This window comes from Sarcophilus harrisii, chromosome 2 (genome assembly GCF_902635505.1).
Source record: "Sarcophilus harrisii chromosome 2, mSarHar1.11, whole genome shotgun sequence".
NCBI classification, from domain to species: domain Eukaryota; kingdom Metazoa; phylum Chordata; class Mammalia; order Dasyuromorphia; family Dasyuridae; genus Sarcophilus; species Sarcophilus harrisii.
Window position 1 is genome coordinate 521686167 of NC_045427.1, and position 17974 is coordinate 521704140.

At 34.1% G+C, this 17974-nt stretch overlaps 1 protein-coding gene across 7 annotated transcripts in view; it reads left to right on the forward strand.

Annotated features, from left to right (window-relative positions):
- The window catches only part of CSNK1G1 (casein kinase 1 gamma 1), a 225499-nt gene that overhangs the window by 106840 nt on the left and 100685 nt on the right, over window positions 1-17974 (forward strand). For all 7 annotated transcript variants that reach the window (XM_031955399.1, XM_031955401.1, XM_031955402.1 and 4 more), the window contains one exon: window positions 9881-9921. In XM_031955399.1, the coding sequence (XP_031811259.1) occupies window positions 9881-9921 (41 nt within the window). Of the gene's footprint in view, window positions 1-9880; window positions 9922-17974 lie in introns of those variants that run through there.

Genomic DNA, 17974 nt, shown 5'->3' on the forward strand with positions numbered 1-17974 from the left:
ACAGGAGTTCAGGGGAAAGTACATTCCATGGAATAATAGGACAATATTAATGATGGCTATGAAGTCTTAGCCCTTAGAAGAACCATCTTTTTATTATTCTTGGTAATCAGTTCATCATCACCACTACCACTGTCATCATCATTATTCTTATCACTAAGATTTTTAGAGCACTTATGATATGCCAGACATTGTTCTGAGTGCTTTATAATGATTATCTAATTCGATCCTCATAATAACCTTGAGAGGTAGCTACTTTTACCTGTCTATAATAAGATGGAGTACATGTTTCATCATTTTTCCTATGGAATTGTGGTTAGTCCATTGCATTATCCAAAGTTTATTATAATCCATTCTTTTATAATATGTGGGCATCCATTCTTTTTCGCCTCAAAAAGAGCAACACATTTTTTTTTATATTCTTAGAGTTAATTTTACTTAGTGCCAATCTCTCCCTTCATCTATCTTTCTAATTCCCCTATCCCTTTCTCTGTAAAAGTTGACAAATGAGATTATATTCTTAAGCATTTGCTAACTGAAGCAGTTTCTTGGTTGTTTTGCTTTTTCAATGTCAGCAAACTGAAAAATTAAAGCAGACTTACCAGCTAAAATTATTTATGGATAAATTATAATTGATATGATGTCTGCTACTTATTTCCCAAATTGTTGGCATCTATAATCCATTTAAATAGATCATTTTGACCTACCAAGGCATAGAAGCTAGGAATGTAAATATAAAAACAATCATTACAAAATTAAAATGGAGAAAACTAAATAAATAATGGTGAGGAATTTATTGCTTGTAATTAGACTATTTCAATAAAGTGAAAATGACAGCAATACTTGAATTAATTCACTTATTCTATGCTGTACTGCCAAAGGATTACTTTAGAGAGCTAGAAAAAAAATAACATTAGAAAAATTATTCATCAAGGTAAAAAGGCCAAGATTCTCAAGGAAAATAATGGGGGGGGGGGAGGGAAAGGAGGGGATTTAAGTTGTAGCAGATCTCAAACTATTCTACAAGGCAATAATCATCAAAAAACCATTTGGTTTTAAAAATAGAATGGTTGATCAAGAATATATTACATACACAATACATGGAAAGAAATGAATTTAGCAACATAGTATTCTGTTATCGCCAAACCACCAACTACTGGGGTAGGGATTTGATATTTGGAAATTAGAAAACAGTTTTACACAATTGGGCTTATCCTATTATTTCCTTTCATTTCCAATGAAAATTTTCAGTTAAAAATATTTCTTAATGTATTGCTGACTCATTGTTTTCTTTCTGACTTATTCTAATTTTCAGGGTATTATTCTGTTCTTGAGTAATGTTTTTAATGAGTTTGTTCTAAGGTACCATTCTTTTCTCCCTAGCTTTGCCATTCTGTCTCCCTCTTATTTCACTTCCTCCAGGCATTCCTGTAAGATTTCTCCTCTCCCCCCCCCCCCCCCCACCCCCCACCCCCCGAGGCATTTTTGGTATTTCTTGTGAAGTTACATTATAAGAGCCATTCCTCAATAGGTATATGAACAAATAGTTCTTTATATATAGCTTTTTATTTACAAGATATATGACAAGTGGAAAACCTTTTGTTCCAATTTTTCCCCTCCTTCCCCCTGCCCCCTTCCCCAGATACCAAGTTGACCGATACCTGTTAAATATGTTAAAGTATATGTTGAATACAATATATGTATATATGTCCATACAGTTATTTTGCTGTACAAAAGAATAGGACTTTGAAATAGTGTACAATTAACCTGTAAAGGAAATAAAAAATTCAGGTGGACAAAAGTTAGAGGGATTGGGAATTCTTTGTAGTGGTTCATATTCATTTCCCAGATGAACAAATAGTTCTTAATGGAAGAAATCAAAATAATTAAGTCATATGAAATAAGGCTCCCAATCATTAATAAATAATTAGAGAAATACAGTACAAAACACACTCATGTTTCTGTCTCCTACATTCCTCATACTTGTCAAATAAGTAAAGGTGACAGAAAAGAAAAATGACACTTGTAGAGGGGCTACAGAAAGATTGACAGAAAAGGAAAATGACACTTGTTAGAGGGGCTACAGAAAGATAACTTTTTACTGATAATACTCTTTTTGAGGGACAAGGCAGTTGGGGTTAAGTGACTTGTTCAAGGCCACAGAGCTAGTAAGTATTTAAGTGTCTGAAATTTGAACTTGGATTTGAACTTAAGTCCTCTTTAAATTCAGGGCTGGTGCTGTGAATGTTGCACCATATAGCTGCCTCTGCTAACATACTCTTCGTGGTGCTATGAATAGATGTAGCCACTTTAAAAAGAATTTCAGATAGTACTCTAAAAGTCCCTAAAATCTGTGTACCCCTTGATCTGGTGATTCCATTACTACATTCATACATTAGATCAATAAAGAAAAAGGGGAAAAGACCCATGTTTCATGCTAACTACCTCTTCACACTAAAAATCTGATGGATGCAATTGTAGGAGGAGACATATATTTTTGAACATGGCTTATTAGGATTTTTTGTTTTTCTTTCTCATTCTATGTATTTTTCATGTGGAAGAGATGGAGCTAGAAGTGGGGTAGGGATAGAAAACTCTCCTACCCCAAGAAAGAAAACAAAAGGAGTCACAGTTAGTACAGCTTTGAACATTTCATGTTGAATTTGTTCTGTTTTTTTTTTTTTAATAGTAGTAGTTATATTAAAAATACCAAAGGGAAAAAAAAATTACTATTCTTAAATGGACTCACAGGAAAATTATACCAAAAATTTCAAGAACAGTTACTGTCATATATGTAACAAATTTTCAGAAATTCAGAAATAAAAAGTCTCTTACAAGACTCTATAGGACAGATATATAAGTCTTCATATGTAAATCTGGAAAGGATAAAGAATAGGAGAATGGCACACAAATATTAATCAGTTACATTTTATATTTACAACAGTAATACATTTATATTAAAATTTACATTCAAAAATGATAAAATCCTCTCAGAAGCTCGTTTAGCTAAGAAAACATTCATTATGACCACATTGCATTTCTACTAGAAATGTAAAGATGGTTTAATATTAAAAAATAATAAACAATTATTAATATATAAAAGCAAAACATTTCTCCAAATCACATGATTATCTCAACTTTGGCAAAATACAATGCTTATTTAAACTAAAAACAAAACAAATTCCCCTACCCCTTCCCTGCAAATTATAAGCATAAAGAGATCTTTTAAAATGTTATTATCTTTAAAACCTACAACATGAATCAGAAGCCATCTAAGAAGCTTTTTCATTAAAATCTGGCATAAAGCAAGAATACTCATTAATCCTATTATTTGATATAGTTCTTCAAATCCTAGTGATATCAACAAGATTAGGGGGTGAAATGGTATAAAAATAGGCCAAAAAAAATGTATCCCTATTTGCTGGTGAAATGATTTGCTTTAAAAATCTTAAGTATTGAAAAAGATACTAATTGAGAACACACTAACAGCTTTAGCAAAACTCAGTCTTTTTTCGTTATGGCCAACTCTTTGTTGACCCTATTTGGCAGAGATACTGGAATGGTTTGTCGTTTCTTTCTCTAGCTCATTTTACAAATGAGGAAGCTGAAGCAAACAGGGTTAAGTGACTTACTCAGCTAGTAAGAATCTGAGACTAGGGATGTCCACATTGAGAATAAGATTGATACATGTTTTGCCAGAACTAGCTCAGTGTTTGGGAGGCTCCAAAAGAAAATGTATGAGAGGAGAGTTATTAAATTGACTACTAAACTGAGAGTTTACAGAACCATGGTGCTGTGATGTCATTGTTGTATGCCTGTGAAACCTGGACATTATACCAATGCCATGCCAGGAAACTGAGTAGCTTCAATAAGAAGATTCTGAAGATTACCTGGTAGCACAAGATACTAGACACTGAGGTCCTTTTTTGAACTAAATTGCCAGGTATTCACATTCAATGTGAAGAGCACAATTCCTTCAGACTGACTATGTTGTTCAAACATCTAATATACCCTTGACAACTAGACTATTTTATGGAGAATTCACTCAGGAAAAGTGTTGATGTGGTGGACAGGGAAAAAAAAAACAATACAGGGACCCTCTCAAGGTCTCTCTTAAGAACTTTAGAATCTGCTTGCCATCTAGGGGAGGGGAAAATCTGAAACACAAGGCTATGCAAGGATCAATGTTGAAAAATTATCCGCATATGTTTTGAAAATAAAAAGCTTTAAAAATATGTGTGTGTATCAACTTTAGAATTGATTTATGACAAGGGAGAATACCATTCAACATGGCATATCCTCATCAGAGAAAGGTGTGCTGTGTGCTCTATGAGCAAAATAGAATTGAAGTAGCTTAGAAGAAATGAGATGCATTTAGTTAGAGAATCCACCCCAAATTTTTCTATGGACTATTTGTGACTGTCTTGTGGTAGAGTCTTTTGAGCACATATTGGCCTGATCAGACACAATTAGACATAATGTAACTTGATTCTAACCTAGTAATGTCATTTTGGTTTTTTGTGAACCAATTTTGAGAGAGTAAGGTTTACTCAGAGCTCTTCCTCTTCTCTTCCTCTCCACTGTAAAAGTTTTTTCTTGCCTTCTTTTGAGGCTGACAATTTACACCATTCCACCTTTCCCTTTTCCTTTCTTCTGGTACATTCCTCTTTCATCCCTTACTTTAATTTTATTTAGATATTATCCCTTCATATTCCACTCACATATATATACTCTTAACAGCCATAATGAGGAGAAAATTCTTATGAATCAGAAGTAGTTATCACCCTCCTGTGTAGTTATATAAATAAGATAAACCTTATAAATCCCTTTTGAGTTCCCTTTCTTGATTACCTCCACATGCTTCTCTTGAGTCCTGAATTTGAAAGTCATATTCTTTATTCAGTTATGATATTTTCATCATGAATGCTTGAAAGTTCTCTATTTCATTGAATTTCCACCTTTTCCCCTGAAGGATCATGCTCAGTTTTGCCAGATAGATGATTCTTGGCTGTAATCCTAGCTCCATTGCTGTCTGAAATAATCACATTTCAAGACCTCCAATTCATTAATATAGAGTTGCAGAATCTTATATTATCCTGAATGTTGATCCCCTATACTTAAAGGATGGTTTTATATTTTTCTCCTTTACCTAGGAGTTCGAGAATTTAGTTATAATATTCCTGGAAGTTTTCATCTTGGGATTCTTTTAGGAAATGATCAGTGGTTCTTTCAGTTTCTAATTTAGAATATCTAAATTCTGGTTCTAGAATATCAGGATGGTTTTTCTGGATAATTTCTTGCAGGGTGAATTTCTAGGCTCTTTTCTTGATTATGGCTTTCAGATAAACCAGTAATTTTTTGTCCTGGATCTTCTTTCCAAGTAATTTATTTTTCCAGTGAGAGATTTCATATTGTTTTCTATTTATTCATTCTTTTAGTTTTGTTTGGTTGTTTCTTAGATTTCTCATAATGTCTTTAGCTTCCATTTGCTCAATTCTAATTTTTAACAAATTATTTTCCTCAAAAAACTTTTGTAACTCCCTTTTCCATTTGGCCAGTTTTGTTTTCTTTGCATTTTCTCTCATTAACTTTTTGTATTTTCTTTTGTACCACTCTCATTTCTCTTTCTAATTTTTCCTCTTCTTCTCTTAAATGATTTCCCAAATCCCATTTTGAGCCCTTTCATAGCCTGAGACCACTTCTTATTTTTCTTGGAGGCTTTGGATGTAGGAGTTTTGACTTTGTTATCTTCTTTGGAGTGCATGTGTTTGTCTTCCTTGTCACCATAGTAACTTTTTATGGTCAGAATCTTTTTCTGTTGTTGGCTCATTTTCCCAGCCTATTGCTTAGTTTTTAACTCTGTGTTAAAGTAGACTCCATTTCCAGGGTGGAGGGAATAATATCCCAAGTTTAGGGGTTTGTGTAGCTATTTTCAGAGATGCTTTGAGGTACCTAAACACAGGCACTCTTTTCAGCCTTGGAATTGTGAGGATGGTCCCTGTTCCACTGTGGCTGTAAGTTCTAATGTGCTAAAAGCAACAGAGTCTTTCCTCAGAGCTGGTAAAGAAATCTCCTTCTGACCAATTCTATCCGTGGGCTAAGGACTCCAGAAGCTGCCACCTCAATTACCACCACTACTTCATGCTCCTGATTTAATGGTTTCCCAAACCCTCCTCACTCTGGTGAGACAAATCTTTGCTGCTGGTTTTCCAAGTTGTCTTTAATGCCTGTTGGCTGAGAGGTCTAGAAACTGCCAGTGCTGCCACTGACCTGTTCCTGGTTTGCTGACATTGGGCTAGGGCTAGGGATTTGTTGTCCTGGTCTGGCTTGTGCTGAGACTGTGCTAGACTCCCACCTTGGTGCAACAGACTTTTCTTGCTGATCTTGCAAGTTATCTTTGGCTGGAAAATTGTTCCACTCTATCTTTTTGTGGATTTTGATGCTCTAAAAATTGTTTAGAGTCATTAATTAAAGGAATTTATAGGAGTTTGAGGGAGCAGTTGAGTGAGTTTCTGCTTTTATTCTGCCTGTCAAATCTCTTTTTTCTGCATTAATTGAAATAATCATATGGTTTAGATTTATCAAATATTAGGTTACTTTGCCCATTTGTTTCTCTATATTTTTACATAATCTGTTCCATTGATCAACTTCTGTATTTCCAATACTAAATTGTTTTTAGTAATTATAATTTTGTCATATAGTTTGTGATCTGATACTGCTATGTTCCCTTCTTTCCCATGTTTTGATTAATTCTCTTAATATTTTTGACTGTTTCTTTTAATGAATTTTGCTATTTTTTTTTAGCTTTATAATATAATTTTTGGGTTGTTGGATCAGCATGTCACTGAATAAATTTAAATTATATTGTCATTTTTATTATTTTAGTCTCACTAAAAGCAATTAATATTTTTAATTGTTTGAATTCCTCTTTATTTGTAGGAAGAATGTTTTGTAATTGTGTGCATATCATTCCCTTATGTGTCTTGGCATGTAGACTTACAAGTTTTCAAACTGCCCCAAATTATTTAAAATAGAATTTCTTTCTTCCTGTTGGGTTTTGTGGGTACTATATAGAAATGTTGATGATTTGTGTAGATTTATTTTATATCCTTCAACTTTGCTGGTGTTGTTAATTGTTTTGATAAGTTTAGTTGACTTTCTAGGGGATCCCTAGCTATACAGTTATATTTTTGTAAAAAGTAATAGTTTTCTTTACTTATTATCTATGCTTATTCCTTTAATTTCTTTTCCTTGCCATTGAGAAAACTAAGATTTCTGGTATATCACTGAATAGTATTGGTGATAATGGACATCCTTGCTTCATCCCTGATCTTATTGGAAAGGCTTCTAGTTTATTTACGAAGTATAGTTTATCATTCCAAATAGCTCTCCAAAATGTTGAATCAGTTAACTCCACCAACAGAGCATTAGTATCCTAGTTTTTCCATATCCTCTCCAACATTTGTCATTTTCCTCTTCTATCATATTAGCCAATCTGAAAGATATGAAATGCTATATCAGAGTTATTTTAATTTTCATTTCTCTAATCATTAGTGATTTAGAACATTTTTTCAGTTGACTATAGATAGCTTTGGTTTTTTTTTTTAACTGAAAATTGCTTGTTCATATCTTTTGATAATTTGTCATTTGGGGAATGACATATTCTTTTTTTAATAAGACTTTTTATTTTCAAAACATATGCATAGATGATTTTTCAACATTGATCCTTACATAGTATAGGAATTTTCCCCTTTCCCCTCATCCCCTTCCTTAGATGACAAGCAATCCAATATATGTAATACATGTTAAATCCAATATGTATAAACACATTTATACAATTCTCTTGTTGCACAAGAAAAATCTGGTCAAAAAGGAAAGAAAATGAGTAAGAAAATAAAACAGAAGTGAACAACAACAAAAAGAGTGAAAATGTTATGTTGTGATCCTTATTCAGTTCCCACAGTCTCTCTCTGGGTGTAGATGGCTCTCTTTATCACAAGATCATTGGAACTGCATCAATCATCTCATTGTTGGAAAGAGTCACCTTCATCAGAATTGATCATAACTTATATTCTTACAAATTTGATTCAATTCTCTATGTATTAGAGAAAGGAGGCTTTAATCAGTCACTTGCTATAAAGATTATTTCTCAGCTTTCTGCCTTTCTTCTCATCTTTGTTGCACTGGTTTTGTTTGTGACACAATCTTTTAAATTTATTATAATCAAAATGATCTTTTTTGTATTTCTTGTTTAGTCATATATTCTTCCCTTCTCCATAGATCTGACAGGTAGACTATTCCTTGCTCTTCTAACTTGCTTATGTTATCTTCCTTTGTGTCTGAATCTCATATCCTGCAGGCTCTCACTTGATCTGAGTTCCTTGCAGACTCAGACCAGTGGGTGAACTGCAGGTTTCATGCTGAATTTCCAACTGATTTGAGACCCTACTTGAGGATCAGAATCACACAGCTTCTCTTTGCTTATATTTTTGCTCCTGGCCCAATACACAGCCTTAGCCCTGGTATTTCTCTTCACTCTAGCACATCATTCCCCAGTTTACACTGATGTATTACCTAACAATTCTGGTGCAGAATTAGAGTTGCTAGTTGACACCTATTTCTGCTTTATGTACATTCTCAGAAATTAGAATAACTACTGCTTTAGTGTTTAACTGTTGTGTCCTACTTTCTAGAGCCCCCAAGTTGGGGTGACTAAACGTACTGATGCTTTCTAGAGCCCCCACACCAGAGTGGTTAAAATATATCTTTCTAGTGGAAAAGTGATGAGGCGGGACTCCCAAGGGAGGTGGGAAAATGGAGTGCAGCCTCATCACTTCTCTAGGAAGACATTTTAATTACCCTTGGTTGGGGGCTTTAGAAAGCAATGGTACATTTTTTCACCTCAACTTGGGGGCTCTAGAAAGTAGGATACAACAACAATCTGGAAAGTAGGCATCCATTCCTAGAAAATACCACCCAGACCCTTTTAATCTGAATCCAGTCCCCAGTGTCTGTAGACCTCTTTGTGCCGTGCCTTCTTAGGCTTGGAAAATGATTTATGGTGATTTTTCCTTTGTTTTTCCCATTGCCGACTCATTGTAATGATTTTTTCAAGTCTTTGTGGGAAAGTTGTTGAAGCCATTTTATCCTCTTCTTTATCCTCTATCCATTCCTTATCCTCTTTATCTAAAGATTACTCCAAGTTTACTGAAATGAGGGAGATAGAAATAAGAACTAGTATGGGTGGAAAAGATATGGAGGATAGTGTACCTTGACATATACTTGGAAATAATCTATCATTGATTGGAGGGACTGAAATTCAGCATTAAAAAGATTTAATATAAATGTAATAGATGAAGCTATAAGAATCATGAGCTTTGTAAGGAAAATGAGATCTGTTGACTAAAAAAATGAATCTTTTGTGCTATGCTTTTGCTTTTTTTTTTTAAGGGAGCGTGATTTGTCTGAGTTAACTTCCAGCAAAAGTTTGTTCATTTATAGTTTGTCCTAAATACGATCCTTGAGGTTCCTTCAAATTTTGAAATCTGTGATTCTATGACTTAAACTTGTGAATGTTTGAAATTTATATACTTTGGTCTGATTTTCTCCTTTTCCCCTCATGACTCTTCTTTGTACAGTTTTATATGATATTTAGGAATATTGGATTACAGAACCAGTAGATGTTTGAAGAAGAGACAAATTGCAATTTAACTTAAAATTTCCTAGCTCTTTCTGTTCTAACTTTGCTAGATCTGTTTTGCTTTTAATCTGTAAATCATTCTTAATATATACGAATTGCATTAAGAATGTGGCCTTGCTCATGACCTCATAAATTTGTTTCTCATAAGATATATAACTAATATATGCTCTGCTTTTTCCATAGGTAAAAATCTCTACACCAATGAATATGTAGCGATCAAACTGGTAAGCAAAATCAATAATATTTGTGCTCATTTTATTTTGATTTTATGTGTTATATATGTTTACAGCAACATGCAGTCAGAAAAATGACTCATGAAGGTTTTCTTCCCCCTTAACAAAATGGAGATAAGAAAAAAAAAACCCAGCAACACTTATCAATTCATTAAAAAAAAGTCTTAAAATATATACAGGGTCCCACATGTATGCATTTCTCATATCTAGAAATAAGTAGGAGGTAGTATCTTTTCATATCTTTTCTTTGGGTCTCTTCTTGTTCTTTGTAATTTTACGACATCTGCTTTTAGTTGTTTTGTGGTGGTGGTTCTTTTCATTTAAATTGATTTAGTCACTGTAGATAGTTTTTAGCTCTCTGCTTATTCTACTGTATGTCATTTCATATAAGTTTTTCCAGGCATTTCTGTATTCATATTCCTTGTTTCCTTTGTTGTTCAGTTGTTTCAGTTGTGTCCAACTCTTCATGATCCCATTTGGGGTTTTCTTAGCAAAGGTATTAGAGTGGTTTGATATTTCCCTTTCCAAATCATTTTACAGATGAAGAAACTTGAGGCAAACATCATTAAATGACTTGCCCAGGGTTACACAGCTAATAAGTGTGTGAGGCCAGATTTAAGGAAGATGAGTCTTCACTTTTGTTTTTTTACCACAATAATATTCCATTCCATTAAAAGATCACAATTTTTCTTAGCCATATTCCAGTTAGTAAATTAGTTTCCATTTTGTTTCAGTGATAGAATGACCCATAAAACACATTTGTTATAATATCCAGCTTTGTACAAACTTTGGCCAAGTTGTCAGTTCCTTTAAAAGTCATAGAATAGACATACAAGTATGAGACATTATAAGGGAGACTTTGCTTCCCAGGTCATCTAAAAGTGTAAGGAGAGTTAATAGGATTTTTTGAAGTAATCTATTCTAATAATTTTAATATTATAATAAATGTTCATTCAGTTTCTTATTTTAATTTCTTAGTGCCTTCTTAAACACTTCCATTGCAAGGCATTTACTACTTAAAAAGGTGATGTTCTACCTCCCAAATTTAAAAAAGGTCTTTGTTAAATGGATCTGCCTCCTTGATTCTGACTCTGTTTGGTGAGGTCCAATTAAACATGATGCTTTTACTTCCCTTTTTTCTTCTATAATTTAAGCACACCCATCTATCTTCTGATGGTAGTTTAGTGGTAAGGAGAGTATTTTATCTTCTCTGTACTTCATTTTATAAAACATTTGAAATATTTTTATCCATGGTCTTTAAACAGTAAGCTGTCCCTTTTTGTAATTGCCTAGGAAAATCTGAAGATATAATCAAGTCCTCTTACATAAATAAAGGTAATAATCATTTTAATAGCTGATTTTAAATAGGCCATTATAGTTTACAAAGTGTCTTAATCATTTTATTTGACCTTTCTAGTAACCTTTCAGAGTAAGTAATACAATTATATCTCCATTTTATGGTGAAGGAACCAGGGAATTTGTCAGTTAACCAAATTCCACACAACTAGTTAAGTGATACAGACAGGATACCAATGCAAATCATCTGACTACAAGTCCATTGGGTTTTCTACCACATCAAATCTACGAATTTAGAGATTGTTTGCTTAATTTTTAAGGTTGATCAATGGAAAACGGGATTAAAATAATTTATAACTTTTTGGTTTTATGAAATTGTCTCCTCCGAGGTTTGACAAATTTCCCTGTTATTTCAAGAAGCTTTTAAGCTTTATTAGGAAAAGGAAGGAATTGATGCCTACAAGAGAGTAGGACTAGAACAGGATTCTTGAGATATTTTAATTCTGTTCTTGATTTGTCCTTAGTGAATTACACTTTGCTCTGCTTCGTGTCTTACTAACATGGGGCCAGGAGAGTAGAAGGTAGAAAGGCAGGAGAGGCCTGTAAATTATTGACTTTTCAGAGATGATTTCAGTAATATACTATGTAGCACTTGGGGAACAAATTGTTTTCTTTATTATTATTTTTATTGTGAGCTGATGGAGAAAAGGTAATGAGAAGGAAATAATTTATATTCAGACCAAATTCTAATACAATAGACTACAAAGTACTAAAACAATTCTTTTGTTGATTATGACATGTGTTTTATAGTGAATCAAACTATTTAAATAGACTCTCTATTAAGCTTCCTACTTCAATTCTCTTTCCTTTTCAGTCTGTATTCTCTGTAGCTATGAAAATCACCTTCACATAAGGGCAGAATGACAAGAGTTTGATGGATCTTTGAGGCAATATAATAAAACTTACACTTTTATTAGAATCCTTCCAACAACATATTATAAAGTGGTGCTCTAGGTTTTATATGAAGCTCAGTTGTCAAGATAATTTTCCTTAGATAAAGCCAAATGTTCTAGGGGGATTTTTTTAAAGTATAGTTTTGAGTGCTTGAAATCCATTCCAAATCTAATATTCTGTCATTCATTTTCATCCAGCAAATATGAACATTTATTTGTTTTGAGACACTATGCTGGGCACTGAGGAAACAAAGTCAAAAATGACTGTGTTCTTTCACTCAAGGTGCTTTTGTATTACTAAGGGATACAACTGGTCAATAAATAAGTCAATAAATATTTGATAAGCACCCACTATATGTCAGGTACTGTGCTAAGACACAGTTTATTTTTATTTTTTTATTTTTTTACATGACCAAACCGTTATTTTGCTGTACAAAAAGAATCAGACTCTGAAATATTGTACAATTAGCTTGTGAAGGAAATCAAAAATGCAGGTGGGCATAAATATAGGGATTGGGAATTCAATGTAATGGTTTTTAGTCATCACCCAGAGTTCTTTCTCTGGGAGTAGCTGGTTCAGTTCATTACTGCTCCATTGGAAATGATTTGGTTGATTTCATTGCTGAGGATGGTCAGGTCCATCAGAACTGGTCATCATATAGTATTGTTGTTGAAGTATATAATGATCTCCTGAAGACACAGTTTAGAGAGAACAGTAAAAGACAGTTTATTCTCTCATGGAACTCTCAATCTTAGTAGGGGGAGACAACATGCAAATAGCAATTTGTAGGCAAACTATATATAGCATAAATTGGATGTAGTAATCAACAAAGGGAAAACACTTACATTAAGAGGAATCTGGAAGGACTTCATGTAGAAGGTGAAATGTTAGCTGAGACATGAAAGAGACCAGGGAAACCAGAAGATGAAGGTGAGAAGGGAGAACATTCCAGGGTTGGGAGACAGCCAGAGAAAATAATCTGGATTTGGAAGATAAAGAGTAAGGACTGACCAGATGACAACTTGCAGTTTTGTCATCTACTGTCCAATTCCAGATCACTGATCTAGAAAGTATTGGGAGGAGGCCCTCTGCATAAGAGTGATATTCTTGGTAGTAAGGCTCTCAGCAGTGTTTCAAGAAAGGAGGAAGTAGAAAAGCTAGCAGCAGTAGTGTGGCTCAGACCTTACTCTCAGAATACAGTCTTGCTTCTAGCATCAGTACCAGCATGCAGAGAAATAACTTGGACAGGAATTCCATACCAAAGAGAAACATACCATTCTCCAATCTTTCCCTGAGTTCCTAGAATAATACAGCACTCAATAATAATCCAAGAATTTAGCAGCAGGATCAGTTCAGATCTTTCCTCTACACATGAAGCAGAATCCAGCATAACATCAAAGTCAAGAAGTAGGCTAGAAGGGTTAGATTAAAAGGGGGAAAAAAGAACCCTACAATATTGAAATATAATGGCGGCAGGGATGCTTAAGATTCACACATCAAAGAAAATAATTTCAAAACATCCACAAGCATTGCCTCAGATAGAAAAACAGATCGGATTCAAATTCAACTAAAAGCTCTGGAAGAGGTAAGGAAGAGTTTAAAGTTTTTATAAATTAAATGAGAATGTTAAAATAATTGGAAAAGAAATTAATAGCCTTGTCCACAAGATAACCTTATAATCAAGCTATAAACTCTTAAGGTGGACCAAATATAAGTCAGTGACTCCATGAGGCAAAAAGTATTAAAATAGAGCCAAAAGATTAAAAATATAGAAAGAGATATAACTTCCGTCCTAGCAAAAGCAATTGAATTAGAAAACAGATTGAGGTGTGGGGGAAAACTAAGAATCATTAGATTATCTGACCACTCTGATCAAAACAAAAGCCTATACATCATATTTCAAGAAATCTTAAAAGTGCCTAGATCTTTTAGAACCAGAGAGAAAAGTGAAAATAGAATCAGTTCCTAAAAGAAATCCTAAAATGTAAAATCCCAGGAATGTCATAATCAAAATCCAGAGTTTATAAGCTACTCCCCCCCCCAAAAAAATTTTTTTTTGCAAGTAGCCATAAAGAACAATATCATAATCAGATTCACATAAGATTCAGCAGCTACCACTTTGAAGAAGCAGAGAACTTGGAATGTGATGCCAGAGATAGGAGGTTATAGCCAAGAATAACTTAATCACTAACTATATTTCTTCAGGAGGAGAAATGTATCTTTAATGAGAAATGGAGGACTTCAGAAGCATTCTCCATGAAAAGGCTGGAGCTTGAAACTTGGAAGTTCAGACACAGAATTTAAAACATAAAAAGATAAACATGAAAAAACAATGATAAATAAACAAGGATAAACTGCTTATTTACTAATATGGGGAAATGATACCTATGTTGCCTCTGAAACCTATCATCATATGGGGTGCTGGAGGGAAAATAATGGCAGAAGTCTGGGAAGTGGTTCTCTTACGTCTTCATGGCCTTGAAAAAATAGAAAGAGAAAAGAAGAATATATTGGGATGGGAAAGAGAAAGGAAAGTTAGAGGGAAATAATCTCACATAATCAGAATGCACAAGCAGTTGAACTTTCACTTTCATTTGAACTGGTCAAAGGAAGGAAGAATGCATACATAGAGTTGGATGCAGACATACATTTCGCTGAATAAACATAGGGAAAGGGAAGAAGAAAGGAGGAATTAGAAGGTAGAATTCTAAACAAAAACTAAGGATGTAAAAAAAATATTTTTCGCTCTTTTTGAGATGACAGAGAATAGGAATCTGAAGGTGTACACATCACTTGGGGATTGCTAAATAAATTGGCATATAAATGTATTGTGTAATGAATGATGGAGAGAGTTTCAGAAAATCCTGGAATGGCTTGTATGAAAAGAGGAGAACAATTTCAATATTGACAATAACTTGTGAAAGGCATGGGCTAGTTTGTTTTTTTTTTTTCTTTTGTTCTCCTTTGGGTTAGGTACATTGGGGTGGGAGGTTGAGAAGGCATATTTTTACTGCTTGAAACAAATAAAATGTTTTATAGTAACAGAGAGTGGAGAAAAAAGAGAACTCAGGACAGATTTGGGCATAACCTAAATGAAGATCCAAGAAAGAAGACTAGAAGCAATAGTTATATAGATCTTGAAATAGTCTTGAAAACCTAGAGAAAAGAAATTAGCAAAGAAGTGGTGATTGACAGTTTTAATTTTTAAATTTTTTTTATTTTTATTTTTATTTAATAGCCTTTTATTTACAGGTTATATGCATGGGTAACTTTACAGCATTAACAATTGCCAAACCTCTTGTTCCAATTTTTCACCTCTTACCCCCCACCCCCTCCCCCAGATGGCAGGATGACCAGTAGATGTTAAATACATTAAAATATAAATTAGATACACAATAAGTATACATGACCAAAACGTTATTTTGCTGTACAAAAAGAATCAGACTCTGAAATATTATACAATTAGCTTGTGAAGGAAATCAAAAATGCAGGTGGGCATAAATATAGGGTATTGGTGTTGAAGTATACAATGATCTCCTGGTTCTGCTCATTTCACTCAGCATCAGTTCGTGTAAGTCTCTCCAGGCCTTTCTGAAATCATCCTGTTGGTCATTAATTACAGAACAGTAATATTCCATAATATTCATATACCACAATTTATTCAGCCATTCTTCAACTGATGGACATCCATTCAGTTTCCAGTTTCTAGCCACTACAAAAAGGGCTGCCACAAACATTCGTGCACATACAGGTCCCTTTCCCTTCTTTATAATCGATTGACAGTTTTAAAGACTGCAGAAGTTAAAGGATGAGACTTGAGAAAAGAATGTCAGACTTGGAAGTTTAAAAATCCTTAGTAACTTTGGAGAAAACAGTTTCAATTGAATGTTGAAATTGGAAACCATACTGTAAGAAGTTAAGGTAATGAGAAGAAAAGACATTGAGGCAGCTATTGTAGATGACTTTCTCAAATTGTCTAGCCTCAAAAGAGAAGAGAGAAATTGGATGATCGCTAGTGGAAATCAGTGGATTATATGAATGTTTGAAGGAGTATGAGAGAACCATCATAATGTTTGCAGCCAGTAGCCAGAGAATGACTGAAGATAAATGAGAGAGTGGGAATGATAGAGGGAATAATCTAATAAAGATGGATGTGATGCGGTCACTTGTGCTGTAGAGAAACTTCTACTCAGATGAGATAACAGTGAAGATAGAGGCAGAAAGCATTTGGGAGAGGCGATTTTTTTTAGGAGGAAAAGGCAGATTTTTCAATTTTTTCATTGAAATATGAGGCAAAGGTCTCACCTGAAAGGAGAGGGAAGCATATATATAGGAGGATCAGTGAGTGATGAAGATTTGGAAAAGCTGTTGTGGTGAGTAGGGTAATGAATAAATTAGGGAACACATTAAAAAGTCTGCCTTAGAAGCAGCTACTCCCAAAGAAAGAACACTAGGAAATGAATGTAAACTGTTTGCATTTTTGTTCTTCTTACCAGGTTATTTATACCTTCTAAATCCAATTCTCCCTGAGCAACAAGAGAACTGTTCAGTTCTGTACACATATATTGTATCCAAGATCTACTGTAACCTATTTAACATGTATAGGACTGCTTGCCATCTGGAGGAGGGAGTGGAGGGAAGGAGGGGAAAAATCGGAAAAGAAGTGAGTGCAAGAGATAATGTTGTAAAAAATTACCCTGGCATGGGTTCTGTCAAGGGTTCTGTCAATAAAAAGTTATTAAAAAAAAAAAAAAAGTCTGCCTTATTTCAGTGAGGATCCTGTTGAGATTATATAACATATATTAATAGTGGATCCAGTTAACACAATTTTTGCAATTTTCTCCAAATTCCTTCAGAAACATTTGAGTAAGAGCAAAGGCAGCAAATAGTAGAAATAAGAACTGAAGCTTGGCAAGATAAGATGGAATAAGGGAAGGGACAAGAGATGACAGAAAAGAGGAAGGAAAGAGTTGATGTCGTTCACCAAGGGTTCAAGATGCCGAAAGGAATGTAGTTGTAGCCTTGGAAAGAACTGAGGAGTCAAGAAATTGAAGGTGGCTAAGAAAAGGTCTTTAGATTTAGCAGTTGAGAGATTATCAGGAACCTTGTAGAAAGTAGTTTCAATGAAGAATTGAGATAGGAAACCAAATTGCAAGAAGCTGATGAGTGGGAAACAAAGCTAGAAGAGACATTGAGAGAAAGCTTTTTCTAGAAATTATTTTGTGAAAGGGAAAAATATAAGATCTTGAGCAAATGCTAAGACAAAAATTACAAGGGATGGGAAGACAAAGGCCTTTTTATATGGAGTAAGGAGGAGTAAGAAGATTAAAGTGAGATTAAAGGCTAGAGAGAGGTGGATCAAAGGGGGAAACCCCTGGAAGAAGTTGGAGATGGTGGGATCAAGAGGTGTCATTTTTTCATCATAAATGAACAAGGAAAAAGCAAGAGAAGGATGATATTAAATTAAGATTTTGAAGAAGAGACCAGTGACTTTATGAAGGATAGTGTTTATTTTTTAATTAAAGCTAAGAAAGTTCTTTTCTAGCAACCAGAGAAGAGAAAAGATTTAAAATTAGTACTGTGGGATATGTGATAATTATTCAAGGAAGATTTAATGGATAGCTTTCCAATTGAGATTTGATTTAATTTGTAGTGAACCTAGTTGCAAAATTTTGTGACTTTCTTCAGTGGTGTTCTGTACTTCAGTAAGATCAAAGAAGGGCAAATGGTAGGGGCACCCCACTCTTGGGTTTTGGTAAGGCATAAACGTCAGTAGGACCAAGAAGCAAGAGAT